The sequence below is a fragment of the Chenopodium album genome, chromosome 12, assembly GCF_948465745.1.
Source record: "Chenopodium album chromosome 12, dcCheAlbu1.1, whole genome shotgun sequence".
NCBI classification, from domain to species: domain Eukaryota; kingdom Viridiplantae; phylum Streptophyta; class Magnoliopsida; order Caryophyllales; family Amaranthaceae; genus Chenopodium; species Chenopodium album.
In genome coordinates this window covers 48,840,307-48,860,808 of record NC_137845.1, presented here as the reverse complement: position 1 = coordinate 48,860,808, position 20,502 = coordinate 48,840,307, and the positions used below count along the sequence as shown (strand labels likewise).

At 37.6% G+C, this 20,502-nt stretch overlaps 2 protein-coding genes across 2 annotated transcripts; both read left to right on the top strand.

The window, feature by feature from the left end:
• The first annotated feature begins 556 nt into the window (after positions 1–556).
• On the top strand, positions 557–9,536 carry LOC145571251 (F-box/FBD/LRR-repeat protein At5g53840-like). The gene is made up of 5 exons (XM_081630317.1): positions 557–691; positions 1,306–1,710; positions 1,812–2,261; positions 2,339–2,491; positions 9,336–9,536. Exons 1-5 carry the CDS (start codon positions 557–559, stop codon positions 9,534–9,536), a joined length of 1,344 nt encoding a protein of 447 aa, XP_081486443.1.
• A 1,354-nt stretch (positions 9,537–10,890) lies between these two features.
• LOC145571250 (uncharacterized) lies at positions 10,891–11,463 on the top strand. The gene has a single exon (XM_081630316.1). It carries the CDS (start codon positions 10,891–10,893, stop codon positions 11,461–11,463), a length of 573 nt encoding a protein of 190 aa, XP_081486442.1.
• The last annotated feature ends 9,039 nt before the right edge of the window (positions 11,464–20,502 follow it).

The window sequence follows — 20,502 nt, the reverse complement described above, 5'->3', positions numbered from 1 at the left end:
TAAAATTCGGAAGGGTCGAAAGCTAGTTATATGTATAAGGGACTTTTGGGCTTCACTTCGCAACACACAATGAAGAAAGTGTAAAGAATATTGTGACAAATGGGGTATTATACTATAAAGAATGAAGATCTAAGCTTCACTGTATTTTGAGTTTCAGAATATTGGCTAATTCACCATGGAAATGATGCCAATGCTAATCATTGCTATAGCGGCTTGCCTGGATTCTTAGCCAAAAGGTTCAACTATTCTACACCGAGTCGTGTAAACCATTGCAAGGTGTGTTTCTTTGTTGCTTTTTGTTTAACAAATTTTGATGCATCTCTAAATAGTAATGTTTTCGTAAGATGATAGGAGCGTTTGTAGTTTGCTTTGAAAATCACAAATTTTACGCTTTGACATATTGCTAAATCAAAGCACATCGCTTTTTTGTTGGACAAGCTACATATCATTAATACAGCTTGGTGTGATTTATTAAGAATCATAACTTTGTTTTAGCACGCTATATATGTAATGCATTTGGCATGAACTCCTACAGAGAATTAGCTGATGACATATTATGGATATGATTAAAATTGTGAGGAAAGAGAAAGTGAAGAGAGAGAAACCATCATCTTCATCGCACCAATATATGCTTTTGGCACGAAGGGTGGGGTTTCAAATGGCAGTGACTTTGAAGGTGGAAGTGTTGCAAGTAATTTTGGAAATTTTGGCAGGTAATTACGGCAATCTTAGTGGGTGATTGTTTTGGAGTGGGGGTGATTTTGAATGGTGGAAGTGTTGTGGGTAATTATTATGAGAATGAAGGCTAAAATGAGAACTAGGAACTAATCTAGGCTCTTAGATAATGTTAATCGGACAGTCTATATGCTTCCCGTGTCATTAATGGCATTTTCGTAATATTTTAACTTACAAAGTAAATTCCAGTTTTATTTCTAAAAAGTAAATGAAAAATTAATAAAAGTAAATGAAATCAGTTATAAAGTAAATGAAAATAATATAAAATTGCCCCAAAAGTTAAAAAACTTTATACAAGTTTTAAAAGTTGCAAAATTACGAAAATGCCATTAATAAGGGCGGGTGAAACGTGAGCAATCAGATGAAACGCCATCAACAGCTTAGTTTGGTTCTTAGTTCTCATTACTCACCTAGGTTCTAACATTATATATATGTATGTATGTATATATATATATATATATATATATATATATATATATATATATATATATATATATATATATATATATATATATATATATAATATTTATTTTTTTCATCATTGAATTAGTTTGATGGTTTTTTTTGAAGGATAATCACAACACAATTGATGAGTTTCCTCTTTCACACAATGAGAAGGATTACATCAGTGAGTTACCGGATGAGATTTTGTCTTATATTATTTCACATTTGACATTGCGTGATGCAACAAAAATGAGCACATTGTCTAGAAGGTGGGCAAATGTGTTGTTACCAGGTATCGATCTCGATTGTCGCATAATATCTGGATTTTCTGGTCTCGCTCATGATAATAGGTGTAAATTGCTTACACAAGTATACATAAAGAGTGTGTATCAGGTTTTACAAAGGTATGTAGAGCATGATATCTCATCTTTTCGTCTTTTGTTTGGTTATGCTAAGGAATATGCTACTCATGTAAAGTTGTGGATGAACTTTGCAACTAAAAAGCGCTTGGCAAGTTTGGAGCTCCGATTTGTATGTAGAAATGATCGTATACCTATTCACCTAAAATATGATGAGTTATATACTTATATATTATCCGTAGCTCCTTTTTCTCCCATTTTCCTTATCTGAAGGACCTGCGATTGGACGCATGCATCTTGAAGCTTAATCATAATTTTAGGCTTAACAGATTAGTTACTCTGAATTTAAATTATGTTGTTCTGGAGGGGGCTCAATGGCAGTGCATTCTTTCAAGTTTTTCAACCATTAAATGGCTACAATTGAGAAGGTGTAATCTTCCTGAAAAATTATGCATTGGTGATAACTTAAAGTTTTTGAGCTTTTTGATGATCGACCATTGTCCAGATTTGCGTGAACTTGAACTTACTGCTAGAAACCTGCAGTCCTTGGAGTTCATAGGTACTGTAGCACCGAGATGCTCTTTTTTGAGCACTTCAACACTGGAAAATGTCTTCGTGTCTCTTAGGGAAAGGAAAGAAAATGGAGCAGAATGTCTCTTGAGCAATTTTGCTCATTCTCTCCCTGTTCTTAAAGTTCTATTCCTTAAAGGACATTATTCTCTGGTGCGTAAAGGACTTTGTTGCTTTAATCTATGAATCTGTTCACTATAGGCACTATTCAATACATTTTTTTTTTTCAGATACACAAACTACCTACTCATCCAGCCACAATATTTCAGTTCGTCTTGAAGTTAAACTTGTTCATGATATATCGTGTTCCTGAAGTTAATATGCTAAAGTTTCTTCCTTGCCTTCTCAAATCCTTTTCATTGTTGCAGAGTCTTTATGTGGAGGTGAGTATAGTTCTTTCTCCAGATAGCATTTAAATTTTTGCATTTTTTTATCACACCTTTGCTCAACATATTTTTTTTGTTGCCCTGGCTATCTATATAATTTCTATTTGTAACATTAGATCTATGTTGTTTTTTGCCTATTTATTTTCTTAGATATTTTGTTTTTTTTTTCCTTTGATTTCTTTTCTATTTATTAAAACAAAACAAAGGCACTTAAGAGACTTTCTTTTAGAGAAGTTATTATGTTCCAATTCTTGTCTTGTCCTCAAGTATGTCTTGTTGGACTCATCTTTTGTCTTCTTTTTACAAATTTGTTTTTCTATTTTTATATGTTGTTGCTCTTTACCAAATCTATCATTGGTGGTAACTTCTAATGTATCATTAGTAGCGGGGTTTTAGGTTTTGTTTGGTTCAATATTAGTAAAGGAAAAGAAGTGAAATGAAGGGAAGGGAAAAGAAAGAAAAAGAAGGGAAAGGAATGTGATTTTAATTTCCAATATTTAGTTAATGAAAGGAAAATGAAGGAAAGAGAAAGGCAATTTATAATATGTACTTCTTCTGTTTTTTCATAATTGCGACGCACACTTTATCATAGTATATAGGAAAAGTGGACCTCACATGATAATATACACTTAAAATGGGGTTAAGAGGTTATTAGAAGTATAATCAAGTGGGCCATGATGAGCTTTATATAAGGATATTAGTTACAATTTTCACCATAAAAACCTTTCTTTTATAGTGTGTTGCACCTATTGTGACATTTCCATTTAGAGAAGTGTTGCAACTATAAAGAAACGGATGAAGTAACTTTTTTTTTTTTGATTTTTTTTTATTTTTCCAATCGAATTCCTCCAATTTTGGGAGGAAACAAAAGCTAAAAATTTATATAAGGGACTTTCCTACTATTTCCCTTCTTTTCCTTTGAATTCTCATGTCATTAAATCAAACAAACATGGGAACATAATTAAAACCATGCCATGGACTATGCTCGAATTGCATCCACATAACAATAATTTAGTTATGTACCGGCTGTCATTTTTGTGGCCTGATGCTGGCAAAGTGGCTGGTCGTTGGTCGAGTTGCTGCCGGGCCGGCTGGCCGCCTAGGCATGCTACGTGGGCGATAATACCTGGGCGAGTTGCTTGGGCGATGCTGTATGGGCATGGCAATGCTGTCTAGTGAGCTGGTCTGGCCTGCTGCTGGGCACACACTAGCTTGGCTGGGCGATGATATGCGGCAGCACGCACACGCACAGCCTCGCTGGGCGATGATGTGCGGCAGCACGCACACGCACCAGCCTGGCTGGCCAAGCTAGTCAAGCTAGGGGATAACGTGCGGCAACACATACCAGCACACCAGCACGCACCAATCTTTGCTTCTTGGCTTGGGCGATGACTTGTTGTGCATTGCACCTCCTGGCGATGACTTAGCCTTCGGACAACGGCTCCGGACCTTTTTTATCGCGTTAGCACGTCTTTTCAACTTGAAATTAGAGGTGTTTTTGACATTCGTGTGTCTTGTGGGCGATGAAGTGTCTTGGGAATCTTCTATCATTATTAAGAATGCTTAAAAATGACCCACTTCGTCTTTTGCTGAAAGTAATGTTGCCCGTTACTTAGTAAATTTTGACAAAAACTTCGGAAGGTCATAGCAAAAATTGCCAATGAAATTGCGAAAAAAGGCCTCTGGCATGGTGAAAATGCCATTTTTCTAATTATGGTTTCACTTTGAGGCATGGTATGGAATGGTGTCGTGCTTGAACCACCCCATAATGAGCCCCTAAGATGGGCGATGACATAATTAATCCTTTCTTGGGACTAAGCATGGGTGGGCGACGATAAAAGTTATTATTTGTACTCTTCTGCATGAGTAACAAGTGTTTATGACATCCTCCTTCTGCATGAGTGACAAGTGTATGTGACACCTTTCTTCTGCATGAGTGACAAGTGTTTGTGACACACTTCTGCATGAATGACAAGTGTGTTTTTTTTTTTTTTTTTTTTTTTTTTTTTTAAATTCAAACATTTCTCTTTATATAGCCAACTTCTCGCACATTTCTCATCCACATTTTCATTCCCAAAAAATTTCTAGTGAGAGAAAGTAATGAGATAAAGTAGTGAGGGATGGAGCTTGGTAACGCGAGTTTGTAGAAGGAGGCTTGCACGCTCTTGTTCGGATGAGGCGGCGTTCATGGTTTAGCATTGGCAGGAGCTCCCTTTAGTTGAAAGACGCTTTCTTTTAAGGTACGCCCTTGTTCTTCTATGCTTTCTTTCTTTAATGGCTTCATTGTCAAGTTCTTCTACAATTAGATTGCCATGGTGGGTTGAGGAAGGCGAACTTACCGTGGAGGCAACGGAAGATTGCTTTGCTACTTTTGACATTCCTTATGTCGATGTGTTGCCGGATTTTCCTTGCGGGTCTCCATACTTGTTTTATGAGGAGGACTATGGCTTAGGTGAGGTGACCGTGGCCTTCTCTCAGAGGGAGATGGTTTATTTAATAGACACCTTGTAAATGGTGTAGTTACAATAATGGAGGCTGGGGAAGACCAAGACAATGAAAACCAAAATCACCGGGTGACGTACAACAATACTAGGTTACACTGATACGGATATGTGTACAAAAACGGGTACGGGGACGGGGACGGAATAAGGCAAAATCGTAATTTCAAAAAACAGGTATGGCATGGATACGGCAAAAAAAAAAAAAAAAAAAAAAGAAGAAAATTATAAATCCATAAATTGTTTCAAAAAAATCATACAACACAAATTAAAAGAAAAACTACAGAGTACTTAATTCAATGTCTTAAACAATACAAATAAGAAGGTCGATTCAATCTTCAACGATCAAACTGTTTTTCAAATCTGGCTTAGGTCGCAATCTCCAAATAAACTAAGAGCTAGGGTTCAAAATTAAAAAGAAAAAATAAAAAACCAAAATCACCTACTAACCTGTGGGCTGTGGCTACCACAAATTGAAACAAAAAAGAAAAACCATAAACTTAAAAGAGAAAGAAAAGAAGAAAAAACAAAAAAAAAAAACAAAACTTGTTTAAAAAAAAAAAACTTTCAATCAGATTTATAATGAAGAAAAGTAAAGGGGAAAAAAAAGTGAAAGAGGAGCTAGGAAGAGTGAGAACAAAACTTGGTTGCCGGTCTCCAGTCGCTAGTGTCGGCTTTAGGTGTCGCTGTTGGTCACTCCTCCAACGAATCGTTAACAGCCTTATTTAATTTTAGGGTTTTATTTCCAGACTAATCGAATTAGGTAAGTAAAAGAAGGTTTTTTTTAATGGGTTGGCTTTGATTTTTGGGTTGGGTACGTCAAAACGTCCCCGAAACGTCCTCAGATCTGCTCTTACTCGTATCCAAAAAGCATTCCCATACCCAAAATCAAGGGGACGCCATGGGGACGTATTTGGATCGTACCCGTACCGTACCCGTCCCCGGTACGGGGGACGGCTCTAGTCTGGCGTACCCGTGCATCATTGCAGCAATATTAGCCGATTGGAGGAGGCCTGCAGGCTTATGGGATGAGGGCGGTGTTTAGACACAACCTAGACCAATATAAAGTATGGTGTAACCGACCAATATAAGGGGTACTCTCTTAATGACTGAGACAGCCCAGCGACTCCACCTCCTAGGTGCACCGCCGTGTATTGGTTTTTATTGCAGTAGGGAATGCGCTTCCCCCCCCTCCCCACCTTTTTGTGAGGACTCTGCTAAGAGAGTACAACATAGCCATTTACAATTTGACGCCCAATTCTTGGCTAAAAGTGTACTCCTTTTTAATGGTGTGTTCCAAGATAGGACAATCTCCAACTCCGAGTCATTAGAGAAACTTGTTCACGTTGATCCCCTCCAAGGATAACTTTGGTCTCGGTTGGTGGGCATTTTGCATCCGCAACGGTTTCAAAGTAGTGCAGGACCAAAGATCAAACATCAACAACTAGTGAGGTTGCTAGTTGCTAACCTCGCTAGTTTTTGACGTTTGATCTTTGGTCCTGCACCACTTTGAAACCATTGCGGATGCGAAATGCCCGCGAACCGGGACCAAAATTATCCTCAGAGGGGATCAACGTGAATAAGTTTCTCTAAAGCCTCAGAGATTGTCTTATCATGGAACACACCACCATAAAGGAGTACATTTTTAGCCAAGAGTTGGATGTCAAATTGCAAATGGCTATGTTATACTCTCGTAACAGAGTCGTTATCTGCAATAAAACCAATACACGGCGGTGCACCCAGGAGGTGGAGGTGGAGTCGCTGAGGTGTCCAGTCATTAGGAGCGTACCCCACTTATTGGCCGGTTGCACCATACTTTTCAGCCATTGCCTGTGAATATTGGTCTAGGTTGTGTCTAAACACCGCCCTCAACCCATAAGCCTGCAGACCTCCAATCGATTGATACTGTTGTACGTCACCCTGGTTATTTTGGTTTTCATTGCCTTAATCTTCCCCCGCCTCCATTATTGTAACTACATCATTTACAAGGTGTCTATTAAATAAACCATCTCCCTCTGAGAAGGCCACAATTACCTCACTTGGGCCATAGTCCTCCTCATAATACGACTATGGAGACCCGAATCCAACAACACATCGGCATTAAGGAATGTCGGAGGTAGTAGAGCAATCTTTCGCTACCTCCACAGTGGGTTCGCCTTCCTCAACCCACATGGCAATCTAATGCTAGAAGAACTTAACGATGAAGCCATTATAGAAAGAAAGCATAGACGAACAAGGGCGTACCTTAAAAGAAAGCGTCTTTCAACTAAAGGGAGCCCCTACCAATGCTAAACCACGAACACCGCCTCGTCTACCTCTAAACAAGAGCGTGCAAGCCTCATTTTACCAACTTGCGTTACCAAGCTCCTTCCCTCACTAGAAATATTTTGAGAATGAAAATGTGGATGAGAAATGTGTGAGAAGTTGGCTATATTAAGAGAAATATTTGAATTAAAAAAAAAAAAAAACTAAAAGACACTTGTCATTCATGTAGAAGAAGTGTGTCACGGACACGTGTCACTCGTGCCGAAGAAGGGTGTCACAGACACTTGTCACTCATGTAGAAGGAGGATGTCATAGACACTTGTTACTCATGCAGTAGAGTATAAAGAATAACTCTTCTCATCGCCCACCCATGGGGCTCTTAGTCCCAAGAAAGCATCAATTATGTCATCGCCCATCTTAGGGGCTCATTATGGGGTGGTTCGAGCACGTCACCATTCCATACCATGCCTCAAAGTGAGACCATAATCAGAAAAATGGCATTTTTTCACCATGCTAGTGGCTTTTTTTCACAATTCTGTTAGGCCGATGCTTCTACAGATCTTCGTAGGTGCGTAGAGCTTGAAAAAATACACAAGTTTAAAAAAAATTTGCTCAATTTGGACACCTGAGGACCAAGTTATGACCTCTTGAAGTTTTTGTCAAAATTTACTAAGTAACGGACAACATTGCTTTCAGCAAAAGACGAAGCTGGTCATTTTTAAGTATTCTTAATAATGATAGAAGGTTTCCAAGACACTTCATCGCCTACAAGACACACGAATGCCAAAAACACCTCTATTTTCAAGTCGGAAAGACGTGCAAACGCGATCAAAAAGGTCCGGAGCTGTTGTCCGAAGGCTAAGTCATCGCCCAGGAGGACAAGGGACTGCAATGCACAACAAGTCATCGCCTAAGCAGCATGCCTAGGCACACAACCAGCCCGGGCAACAGCTGGACCAACGACTAGCCACTTCGCTAGCATTAGGCCACAAAAGAGAATAAAAATAAAAAATTATTGTTATGTGGATGCAATTCGAGCTTAGTCCATGATTCTAAATCGGTTAATTTCATTCAATCGATATTTTTTCGACAAACTCCTAAACCGCGGAGTGTACTTTACGACTTTCTCGTGGGGCTAAAGTTTAGACCCCTGTGGGCCCACGTTCATTAAATATGAAAATTACCAAAATACCCTTATTCCAAAATCGTGCACAGCACGCATCCCGAGAAGCCCTAATCCTAACCCTAATCGAGTTAGTTATCTTCTATAGATACTAATTTACACAAATTAGCGAGGTAATCAATTTTCTCCACTCTCTCTATGCAAACTTTCTCCCTAAACACAATTGACTGACTTGACCGTCGGAGGGGCTTTCTCGGGAACACCCCCTTGAGGCAGTTGACTTTCTTCGTTTTGCAGGACTCGGTTTGACCCGACGAGTAGGCTCCCCCGCAACTCAGATCCCGGAATTCTTTGCAAAAACACCTTTCTTTTCTATCCAAATTTGTATTTCTCATAGGAAGGCAGCGACGCAGCGTTCATTTTTCCTTTTAACTTATATGAACCTTTCAGCCTTTAATACATAAAATTTCTTATCCTAAAGCTAGGGAGATTCCTCTCTTGTTGGGCCTCTTGGTGAGACTCACCAGTGCTTATAATGAACAGATTGATAGATACAATGGCAGGAGCTCCTACCATTAGTGAGTTTGATAGAGTGTCTATCAATCTGTTCAGAACATGACAACTAAAGGCACTCTACTAGTTGTGGGTGAGTTGTGTCTATCAATCTGTTTAGAACACAACAATAGATGTCTAATAATAATTGCTTTATCTTATTAAGCTAATTGATAGTAGACCCAAATTCGACCCAAACCAAACATGAGACCAACCCAAACCAAACATGAGACCAACCCAAACGATTAATTCCTAGTGAATCTGATCTTGCATTGAGTGATAAAGATTTTGTGATGAGTAATAAATGGTCATTTTGTTTGTTTTGTAGAGTCAAAGATCTGTCTAGGAGTCGTGCTTGTGCATATTCTTTTGTTTGATATAATTTGTTTCCCTTTTGTTGCAGATGCCTTTTTATAATCCATTATACGATAAAGGATTTATGGATTCAGATAATACTCCAGCCCCTTTTGTACACACAAACTTGAAGGAGGCTGAATTAGGTTGTTTTGATACACAATATATAGCTTACTGTCACGGGTCATCTCCCACACCAAGGATGGGCGTCAAGAGGGTCACTAGGCAGCAAGGCAACAATCGGGGCTAGGGGTCTGCCTTGGTGCTCAAGTAAGCACTTCCCCCTAAAGAGCTTTATATTGAACCTACTTTATATTTCTAGTGAACACCCACTTGACAATAACACAATAATGGGCCATTTGGACGGGCTAATGGGCTCAAATTGTAGGGTCCACCATATTTTGGGCCAACGAAGACCATGGAGGTGCCGGTTTTCCAAACGGAGGCCCGAAATATGAGTTTGGGCAGCGAGCTTCCTGAAAACGTGAGATGCTTCTAGAAGGTTCCGGGCTTCTCTAAAGTGTTCTTTTGGTGGAGTATTCTAGAGGGGATGTCTCTAGAATATTCAAGGGTCATCTTGTACACAGTAGAAGTGTCTAGGGTCTTCTATGTATGTATATAAGAGTAGTGTGTTCTACAATGTTGTAGGGTGGTCTTGGACATTCTAGCTAGGAAAATACAACCTCCTTGTATGTATGTATGTTCCTTTGGAGGTGGGAACGTTCTAGAGTAGAGTAAAGGATTGTAGTCTAGAACCCTCCATTTGAGAAGGTTAGGAATTCTCTAGAAACTTAGGGGTAGAGCTTGGATGCCTATAAATAGGTCATCCTCATTCATTTATACATTCAGCCAACACATAGCCAACACTTAGCAACAATTGTAATTTCTCTCAAGCAATCAAAGTATTCATTTGAAATATCTTGTGAGCATCTTTCTTATCTTACTTAGCAAAATTCATAGCACACTTAGCCTAGCAAAACAAGGGGAGTCCTGACTAGGAGACTAACGGATACTGTCGACTAGTGGACCGCGTTCAAGGGGACTTAGGCAAATAAGTCAGCACGTGACAAGTGGTATCAAAGCAACGTCGACCGAAGGGCGGTCTGTTGCGTCGGGTGCTAGCTGTTGTGTGGACGAAATACTATGGCATCAGGTGTTGGTCAAACGGGGGTCGTCGATGATTCGACAAGGAAGAAGAAGCAATCGAATGCGGAGTTGGATGGTCGTATTGCTAAGTTGGAGGGTAGCATTGGGGCTATCTCCGACGACGTCGAGGGGATGAAGGGGATCACCTCGACAATGGGGCAAGACGTCGAAGCGGTGAAAATTCTTGCCAAGGATCTGGTGTGTGGTATCGATGGGATCGATAGCCGCATCCAGTCTTGGAGGTAGGGGCCGAGGCAGCGGCATCGGGAGCCTAGGAGGCGGCCCATGAGCTCGTCTCACAAGTGGCCAGCGCGTTCAAGGGAGAGTTGGCCAAACTCCAAGAAACCCTTCAGGGGCAGCTCCAAGCGATGAAGGAGCAAGTAGAGTCACTCAAGGGTGATGTGGCTTTATGTAGGGCGGCAGTGGCCGGGTGCGCCATATAGGGGTCGGGGCTCGGGATGAAGGTTCCGGAGCCGCCAAGATTCGAGGGGAAGCGTGACCCCAAGGCTCTTGACAACTTTCTATGGAGCGTCGAGAGATACTTTGAGGCCATGCACGTGGAAGATGATGCCTCCAAAATTTGCACCGCCACGATATACTTATCGGATGATGCTAACCTTTGGTGGAGAAGGCGACAAGAGGACATCAAGAAGGCGTTGTGCTCGATTGCAACATGGGACGAGTTCAAGAAAGATTTGAAGAGGCAATTCTACCCGGAAAATGCCGAGGAGCTAGCTATGAAGAAGCTACGTGGTCTAAGGCAAATAGGGTCGATTCGGGACTACATCAGTGCGTACTCGTTACTCATGCTCGAGATCCCCGACATGGAGGAGAAGACTCGCCTGATCTTTTTCATGGATGGCTTACAAAGGTGGGCCGAGCAGGAGTTAAGGAGACGTGGAGTCAAGACTCTTGCGGAAGGCATTGCTGTGGCGGAGTCCTTGGTCGAAGTTTCGAGTGGGTCGAGGCGCGACAGGGGCAAGACGGTCGAGGAGAGCGACCAAGAGTGGAGGAGGCATCACTCCAATTAAGGGTCAAATACGGCGCATATGGCAAGGACAAGGCCCAATCCAAGGGGGATAGTCGCAACGAGGAAGGTAAGTCTCGCAAGCCATTTTCTTGTTGGTTGTGCGGAGGGCCGCACACAGCGACAAAAATTAAGTGCCATCATCGTCAATTTCGGGGAGGAGCCCGCACCGGATAAGGCCCAACTAGCCAATATGCGGCTCCTCAATGCTGCGGTAGTCGAGGATGAAGTGCCCATGGGAGAAGCACACTCGACAAGTGAGGAGGCAAGCATGAAGCAACAAGGCAACTTTGTGTTTGTCAACGGTGAGGTGAACGGGGGTTATGCTAAGATACTTGTGGACACAGGGGCATCACATAACCTTGTGAGCTTAAAGGAAGCCAAGGACCTAGGCATAAAGTTCACCAAGGTAGATGGCGAATTGAAGGTCGTCAACACCGACTCCACGCCAGAGCATGGGAGAGCGTGGAAAGTCCCTATCCTCTTAGGGAAGTGGAAGGGAAAAATCGACTTCTTGGTAGTCGACTTGGACGACGTGGATGTGGTGCTGGGCATGGAGTTCATTGACAGCGTCGTGCCCGTCAAAATGGATCGTGATATGATGACCATCACACACAATGGGTGCAAGCGTGAGATCAAGCTTTCGAGGGGCGAGGAAATTGGAGCAAGGCTCACTTCCATGAAGGCATGGTGGGCGCTGGGCCATAAGCGTCAAGGGTCGGTCCGACGAAGGGTCGGAAACTCGGTGCCAAGGGTGAGGCATCAAGGTGCGTCTCAAGCATGGGACAAGGGGCTCAAGTGTGGAGTCCAATGGAGGGATGTAGCAGCGTTGCGCGGAAACATCAAAGGGACAGGTGGTGCGCTAGACCAGGACGCGGGTGCATATTCCAAGGGTCGATCTTGCCGAGATCGGCAAGAAATTGGGTGGGGGAGAATGTCACGGGTCATCTCCCACACCAAGGATGGGCGTCAAGAGGGTCACTAGGCAGCAAGGCAACAATCGAGGCTAGGGGGCCTGCCTTGGTGCTCAGGTAAGCACTTCCCCCTAAAGAGCTTTATATTGAACCTGCCTTGTATTTCTAGTGAACATCCACTTGACAGTAACACAATAATGGGCCATTTGGACGGGCTAATGGGCTCCAAATGGGCTCAAATTTTGGGGTCCACCATATTTTGGGCCAAGGAAGACCATGGAGGTGTCGGTTTTCCAAACGGAGGTCCCGAAATATGAGTTTGGACAGTGAGCAGTCTGGAAAACGTGAGATGCTTCTAGAAGGTTCCGGGCTTCTCTAAAGTGTTCTTTTGGTGGAGTATTCTAGAGGGGATGTCTCTAGAATATTCAAGGGTCATCTTGTACACAGTAGAAGTTTCTAGGGTCTTCTATGTATGTACATAAGAGTAGTGTGTTCTAGAATGTTCTAGGGTGGTCTTGGACATTCTAGCTAGGAAGTATGTACAACCTCCTTGTATGTATGTATGTTCCTTTGGAGGTGGGAACGTACTAGAGTAGTGTAAAGGATTGTAGTCTAGAACCCTCCATTTGAGGAGGTTAGGAATTCTCTAGAAACTTAGGGGTAGAGCTTGGATGCCTATAAATAGGCCATCCTCATTCATTTATACATTCAGCCAACACTTAGCAACAATTGTAATTTCTCTCAAGCAATCAAAGCATTCCTTTGAAATATCTTGTGAGCATCTTTCTTATCTTACTTAGCAAAATTCGTAGCACACTTAGCCTAGCAAAACAAGGGGAGTCCTGACTATGAGACTAACGGGTGCTGTCGACTAGTGGACCGCGTGCAAGGGGACTTAGGCAAATAAGTCAGCACGTGACATTACGCTAACTTATTGTTAAAAAGTGCTGTGAATCTGGAACGTATGGTTATTACTATGGCGTTGAAGTGTTATCAGGGATGCGGTGTAGTATGGCACAATTCTGATAAGTTGTTCACTAAGAAGGAAAGTGAATTTATTGGTCGTGCATTGCGAGGAGTTGTTGCAGCTTCTAATGTGGATTTGATTATCCCTTGTCAACCTTGATTATCTAGGCTCGTGTTATTGGCCATTCATTATTTTTGTCAATGGCAGATCCAGGGGTACACAGAGGTACAACTATATCCCTTTAAAAAAAATAAATAAATAAAATAAAATAACCTTGTTGAGACTTGAGAAAAGAGAGCGGCTGAAAAACTCTTAATCAAAAAGACCTATTATGTGTTACATGTCTCTTTTATTTATCAGTTTTTTTTTTTTTTTTTTTTTTTGAACAACAATATTTATCAGTTTTTTTTGCCCCTTTTTTAATACCCATTTTTATCTTTTTTGTTTTACCAAGTTTTGCCTCTTCACTTTTGTATTATATCCGAATATCAAACTATGTTTTTTTTTTTTTTTTTGAAGGGATATCAAACTATTTGTATAGTTGTATCAGAAAGACTTGTGTGGACCTGATCCACAATAATATTATTGTGGACCCGAGATTTATACACACGCAATTGACATTATATTGAACATAGTGACCCTTATTTTTAACATAGTAACCTTTATTAAAACTTGAATAACGTTTAATATTATTGTGAACTTGAATACGACGTTATGACCCTAATTTTAACATAGTGACCTTTATTTTTCATATTGACCAGTATATAAAATATTTCATTAAAAAAATTAACTACTTATAGCCTTGCTATTATTTCAACATAGTGACCTTATTTTTATTATAGTGACCTTTTTTTATTAATAAAACAACCATATTTTCTCTAATATTAGTGGTCCACGATAAATTAGTGTGAACTAGGTTCATTTAAGAATTTGTGTAGTTGTATTGTATATATTCTTTTAACAGGTTGGTACTCCGTATATAACATTTATGAGGTATTCTTTTATTTCTTTTCCTATGGTTCTTAAAATTTTGACTTTGATAAACTATGTTATGATGATCATCGGTAGACTATCAAGAATCTATACTTTTGATTGTAAATAATTTTATTTACAATATACTTCATATACATTACTTATTACAATGTACCATGTTAAAAAAAATAGGTATGTGATTAATCATCTGATTATTAAATTATTACAAGTATGTTAAATTTGTAAAAAAATCACTGTAATAATTATGAGTCTTATATTAAAGAAAAACTTTTATATACACCCGGTTTACACTAATATTATTGTACATTGAGCAGTATATGGGTAACTTTTAGCTAATTTTAGGGTAACTTTTTGCTTTTTTTTGGGTAACTTTAAGCATAATACAATATTTATAAAAATAGACAACAAGAAAAGTTTTATAAAGGTAATTTAAGTACATTCAATCACTAATAATTGATTTTTAGCCATTTAAAATGTGATTCTTTATTAATAAAGTGTAGATAATTTTTATTTGTATTGGGTTACTTTTATGCATATTGAGGAAACTTTTGTTCATTTTAGGGATAACTTTTGCTCATTTTAGGGTAACTTTATAGCGGATGTACAATATTTTATTGAACATCCGATTTTTTTAAAAGTTTGTCTATATTAAATTATTACAAGTATATCTCTAAAATATTCTTTTACATATTTGCCCCCATTGAATTCAAAAGACTTAAATTTGTCTCTTGAATCACCAAAGATATTAATTATTTGTGTTTATTTTAATATTTAGAGCATCTTTTAGTCTCTCCTTTTATTTTTATTTTTTTTTTCTATTTGGAATATCAACACTAAGGTCACGTTCACTTCACCGTATTTTTGCTGAACTGAAATTATTTTTACCGGAACAAAATTATATTTGCTGAACTTAAATTATTTTTACTGAACTTAAATTAATTTTACTAAACTAAAATTATTTTTGCCGAACTGAAATTATTTTTACTGATTTTCTATTATAATTTTTCTTTAAGAAAACTGAATTTTACTGAACTGAATTTATTTTTACTGAACTGAAATTATTTTTTACTTAATGTTATTTTTTTAAGGTGAAGTAAACAGGGCCTAATTAGTACAAAAGTATTCTAAATTAATTTAAATTAAAATACAAAAATTCCGAAGTATATAATTATATGATGACTTGTTTAATTTATTCAATTCGTCTTAAAAAGTGCTTAAAAGTTACAATAGATATAATAAAATACCATGTAAATATGCCTATAAGACATAAAGGTCACTAATAATAATTCTCCTCAAAGGACTAGTCATATTGCGCGCGTAAGAATCCCTATTCTTAATAGAAAATTGTTTAACAACAAAAGCTTAAATTTAAATTATATTATCCTGTCAAAAAACAAAATTATATTATTGGCTTTTATTTTATTTGCCTTAATATATATCGTGCTAATTATTATTAGAAATAAAAACTTATTTTATTTTATTTTTTTATTTTTCTTTTGGATAATTTGATTCTAATAATCCAACCTTTGTGAGGTTTGTTTTTATTAATCCCTTTTTGAATATTCCACAATAATCCAAGCTTTGGGGATGTTATATTCTAGGGGTGTCTATACGGTTTTCGGTTTGGATTTAGGCCAAATCCAATCCGATCCGAAATAAAATTCGATTTTTGATTTTCAAATCCAATCCGATCCGAATTTCTCATCAATCCAATCCGAATTATAATTCGGTTATTTGGATCCAATCCGAAAATCCGAATTGAAATACATTGCAAATATTTAGGGCCTAAAGTGATCATAAAAATAAAAAGTAATTATAAAATTTTAGTCTTGAAAACATAGTTGTACAAGATTAATACAGTATTGAAAACATAAATATACATAATTAATAGGAAAAATACACTTTAATAATCCCACCTATGGGCGATTTACTTTTAATAATCCCAACTAAGGTTTATTATCTAATAATCCCAACTATGGGGTCAGTTTACCTCAAATGGTCCCAATGACCGATGACCTACTGAAAAGGTATTTTTTTTATATTTTTTTATATTTTTTAAAAGACACGTGTCAGCACGTGATTGGTTTAATATAAAAAAATTAAAAAAGAAAAAAAAAAAGAAAACACAAAACACAAAACACAAAAAGAAAAAAGCAAAAAAAAACCATTCTCAGCCACCCCCTCCCCCACCGTGAAACCCTAAACCAACCCCCAACCCATCGAAAACCGGCGATTGACCATCTCTCACCTCCCTAACCCCCCAAAAACGACTGACCGTACCTTGCCACCCTCGAAACTCGCCATTCGACATTCTCGATCCCCGAAACTCCGGCCGTACGTCAAACCCAGTCAAGGGTTTCTTAGTCCCCAAAACTCCGGCCACGAGTCAAATGGGGGTGTTAGGGAGATAGAGGGGGCGAGAGGAAGAAAGGTCGAGGAGGGGGGTCTCGATGATCTTGCGATCGAGATGTTTTCGTCAGTATCCATTGGTGAAGATGGTAGCTGAAGTTGCGGGCTTGCGGCGGTAAGGGGTTGGGGAGAGGGATTACGTGCAGTGGGGCTACCGGTGGTCAGGTTGGGGGGTATAGCTGGCGACCGGGGAGGGGGGCGCCGACCGGCACCGAGGGCAAGGGGGTCAGGCTGTTGGGAGCGGTGGCAATGGGGTGGCTGGCGTGGGTGTTTGTTTTTATTTTTATTTTAAGTTTTTTTTTTTTAATATTTTCTAAGTTTTTTTAATTTTTTTTTAAAATTTTTTTTGGACCAATCACGTGTTGACACATGGCTTGGTAACCTATAATAACAGGTTGTTGACCGATTGGGACTACTATAGGAAAAATCACCTCATAGTTGGGATTATTAGATAATAAATCTTAGTTGGGATTATTAAAAGTAAATCGCCAACAGTTGGGATTATTAAAGTGTATTTTTCCTAATTAATATTGATATAATTATTAACATAATTTTACATGATTAATTTAAAAAATCCTTATTTTTAAAAAGCATGGTTTTATATTTCGATTAATTCAATTTTTTGGATCCAAACAAGGTCAATCCGATCCGAAAATCCGAATTTTCGAAAAATTCTAATCCGATTTAAAGTTTGGATCTGAACCGAATTAATATTTCGCTTTGGATTGGATTGGATTTCGATTTTTATTCGAATAATGGACACCCCTATTCTATTCACTTAACTAACCTAAGATTAGTTTTTGTTTTTCATTTTATCATAAAATGAAAAATAATCATCAAAATGAGAACAAATAATCATGGGTGTATGGTACACCCGGGTGTATATAACAAACTCTCGTATTCTATTAAGTCAAGCAGGTAATTTAACCTAAAACAATAGGTCACTTGTCATGTGTTGCTTTTTCATTTGTCCAAAAAATATTTTTGATTTTTTTTATAAAAAACCTTTAAAATTAAAGAAATACCTAAAACACAGAGGGAGTAATTTTTTTTTTTTTTTTTTTTTTTTTTTTTTTTTTTTTTTTGTGTGTAAAATCATATTTTGTTTGTTATAATATAACTATATAATAATGTATAGTTTGTTGTGGACTTAACGTAATTATAATAATTTTTTTTATTTTGCTTAAGTTTCGTTAAAGAATCGCTAACGGTGATAGCAATTATATACGGAGTACATTAAAACTGCAAACGTTGTTAGTGGTTCTATACATTGAATTTTGTACACTTTTTTTTTTTAGTTTATCATCATGGAAATGCAATGTTAAAGGTTCTGAGATACAATACAAGTGTAATATGATAATCTAGAAGTAGAGGATATCTGAAGTGTTATTGCCAATGTCACTTGATATTCTGTCTAATGAAACTTTACTTGTGGGTCGGCGTTTGGTCAGTGGGGTCAATTAGGGCGGATTGGTGCCTTTTTTCCACTTATTTTTTTAAACATATTTCACCTCACTGCATAATGTATGATGCTAATTACTGTAATTATTTATGATTGAATTAGCAGAATTCTTTTTGAAAGCTAGTATCTTATCCTGTTAATTTTACCCTTACTATTCGTGAATATACACTTAACATCTACTCTCTTTGTCCCCAATTGTTTACCCAAAACCATAAATTCACTTTATTAAGGCTTTGGGCAAAAAATAGTGCACATGGGTTGACACAAATATCAATGAGGAGAGAGATAGAGAGAGTGCAAGTGGGAAAACATGCCAAAAGTAGTATTGGGCAATCTTTTGAGAATACCTTAAAAAGATAAGTGGAGCAAACAATTAGGGATAGAGGAAGTATATGACAAAAAAAAAATAGGTTAGTTATTATATTCCCTTACTACAATTAAATGACAAAAAAAGTTAGAAGTAGCTAGCTCATTACTCTTCTGTGGAAAGAGATAGTAGCTTCAACTATCTCCGTTTCCCGCCAGTTAAATGACAAAAATATGTTAGGTCTAATTAAAAGAACCGCTAATAGTGTTTGCGGTTTTAATGTATAGAATTGCTATCATCGTTAATGTTCTTTGTTGAATTAGAATTAAAAAAAATAACGAAGCTTCCATCTATTCTACGTGCATAACATGGTGGGAATAAGTTTTCATACGGTCCGAATCCTCTATCCCACTATGGTGTTTCATTCCATGTACCACTCAACATTATTGGTCCACATCATTTTAGTTACTATTTATTTTTTTATTTAACTTTTAATAGCAAATAGAATTAACTAGAATTTCCATAATTTATATTTAAGTACTAATCTTTCTTTCTTTTCTATACAATAAAGTTTAATTCAACCTCATTAAAAAAAAAAAATAATTGTTTCTTCAAAATTTAACGTAATTTTTCTACCTATAATTCTAATGGCGGCTTCTAATAAGACATTCCCTCACTATTATACTGAACCAAGTACAATGGAGTCACGAGATCACCCACAATATATATAATTGCCACAACTCTTGTACTCTCAAATTATGAATATGACAACATAACAAAATTACTTCTCAACATGTAGTATATATTTATTAAATTGAAATTTTGGTACTTTGATATTCATGGATGCAATTAGAGAAAAGAATGAATGAATTGAGGTAATTAAACACAAAAATTAGAATTCTTGTAGAGTTATGGAGGTAGTACAAAAGAAAAAATAATAGAGTTGAATTTTGTATACAAAAAAAGAAAGAGAGCTAAGAACTAGAATATAAATTATGATTGCTACTATAAGTTAAATCAAGAAAAGGGGATAATTAAAATGATGTGAACCAATAATGTTGAGTGGTAAATGGAATGGGACACAATAGTGGGATAGAGGATTCGGACCCGTTTTCATACCAACATAAATAGGGAATTAATGTTTATTTAAGCAATTTTTAAGGAAATTGTTTTTTTTTTAATCTTTTCCTTAAATTGTGTGTCAAAGGGCTATGAGTCAAGTATAAAAGCAAAGGAAGTACAAATATTATAAATCTAATCAAAGTTGGACTGGTCTAATAAAATATCTGGGTTGTGTAAATTTTTTGGACAAAATTTTGAACCCAACCCACTCCTTAAAAAAAACCTAGCCTGATCTGATAATTGCGGGTTTGGACACATTTTTGGGCAATAGTTAATAGCTGGACTCGAGACCAGCTACTTATTTATGAACCCTCTACAAAACGATGCGTTTCATTGCTTAGACATGAGGGCTGCGCGTGACATGACGTTAGCAGAGAGACGTCCTGTCAAATCAGGTATAAATACCTGTTTTAAAAGAAAAAAAAACCCAATTTTCATTTTAGGAAGCTGCCATACAATTTTTTCTCTCTATCCGCAACTTTCTCTCTCTAGTTCCTTAGAAACCTCCATAAACATTCTCAGAAAGCTTAGTAATCACAAATTTTATGCGTAATCATGACTATTAGAGAAGAAATTGGTGGTGTTAACACAGTTTTTGGAAATCAACGTAAAAAATCAAGGTTATTTTCAATTTTTTGTAAATTTGAGCAACGAATTTCACTCTAAAACGTAAAATTATGAGCAATTGCACTCTAGATTTTGTTAATTTACCATTTTCTCTCTCTAATTATCAATTTCACTAACTACTAGTTCAATTTTAGTTGATTCATTTAGATTTTTTGTACATTTTAAATTTTGGTTGGTTTATTACATTTTTGTACATTTTGTGCGGAGGAGCACGAATTTCATCTTCAATGCTTTAATTAAAG

What these genes read in the sequence shown, in the direction of transcription:
- LOC145571251 (XM_081630317.1), top strand. Translation starts at nt 557, where the DNA reads ATGGATATGATTAAAATTGTGAGGAAAGAGAAAGTGAAGAGAGAGAAA. An exon ending in TGAAGGTGGAAGTGTTGCAA is followed by an intron (nt 692 to 1,305) that starts GTAATTTTGGAA and finishes TTTTTTTTGAAG; the next exon opens with GATAATCACAACACAATTGA. An exon ending in TTAAAGGACATTATTCTCTG is followed by an intron (nt 2,262 to 2,338) that starts GTGCGTAAAGGA and finishes TTTTTTTTTCAG; the next exon opens with ATACACAAACTACCTACTCA.
- LOC145571250 (XM_081630316.1), top strand. Translation starts at nt 10,891, where the DNA reads ATGAAGGTTCCGGAGCCGCCAAGATTCGAGGGGAAGCGTGACCCCAAG.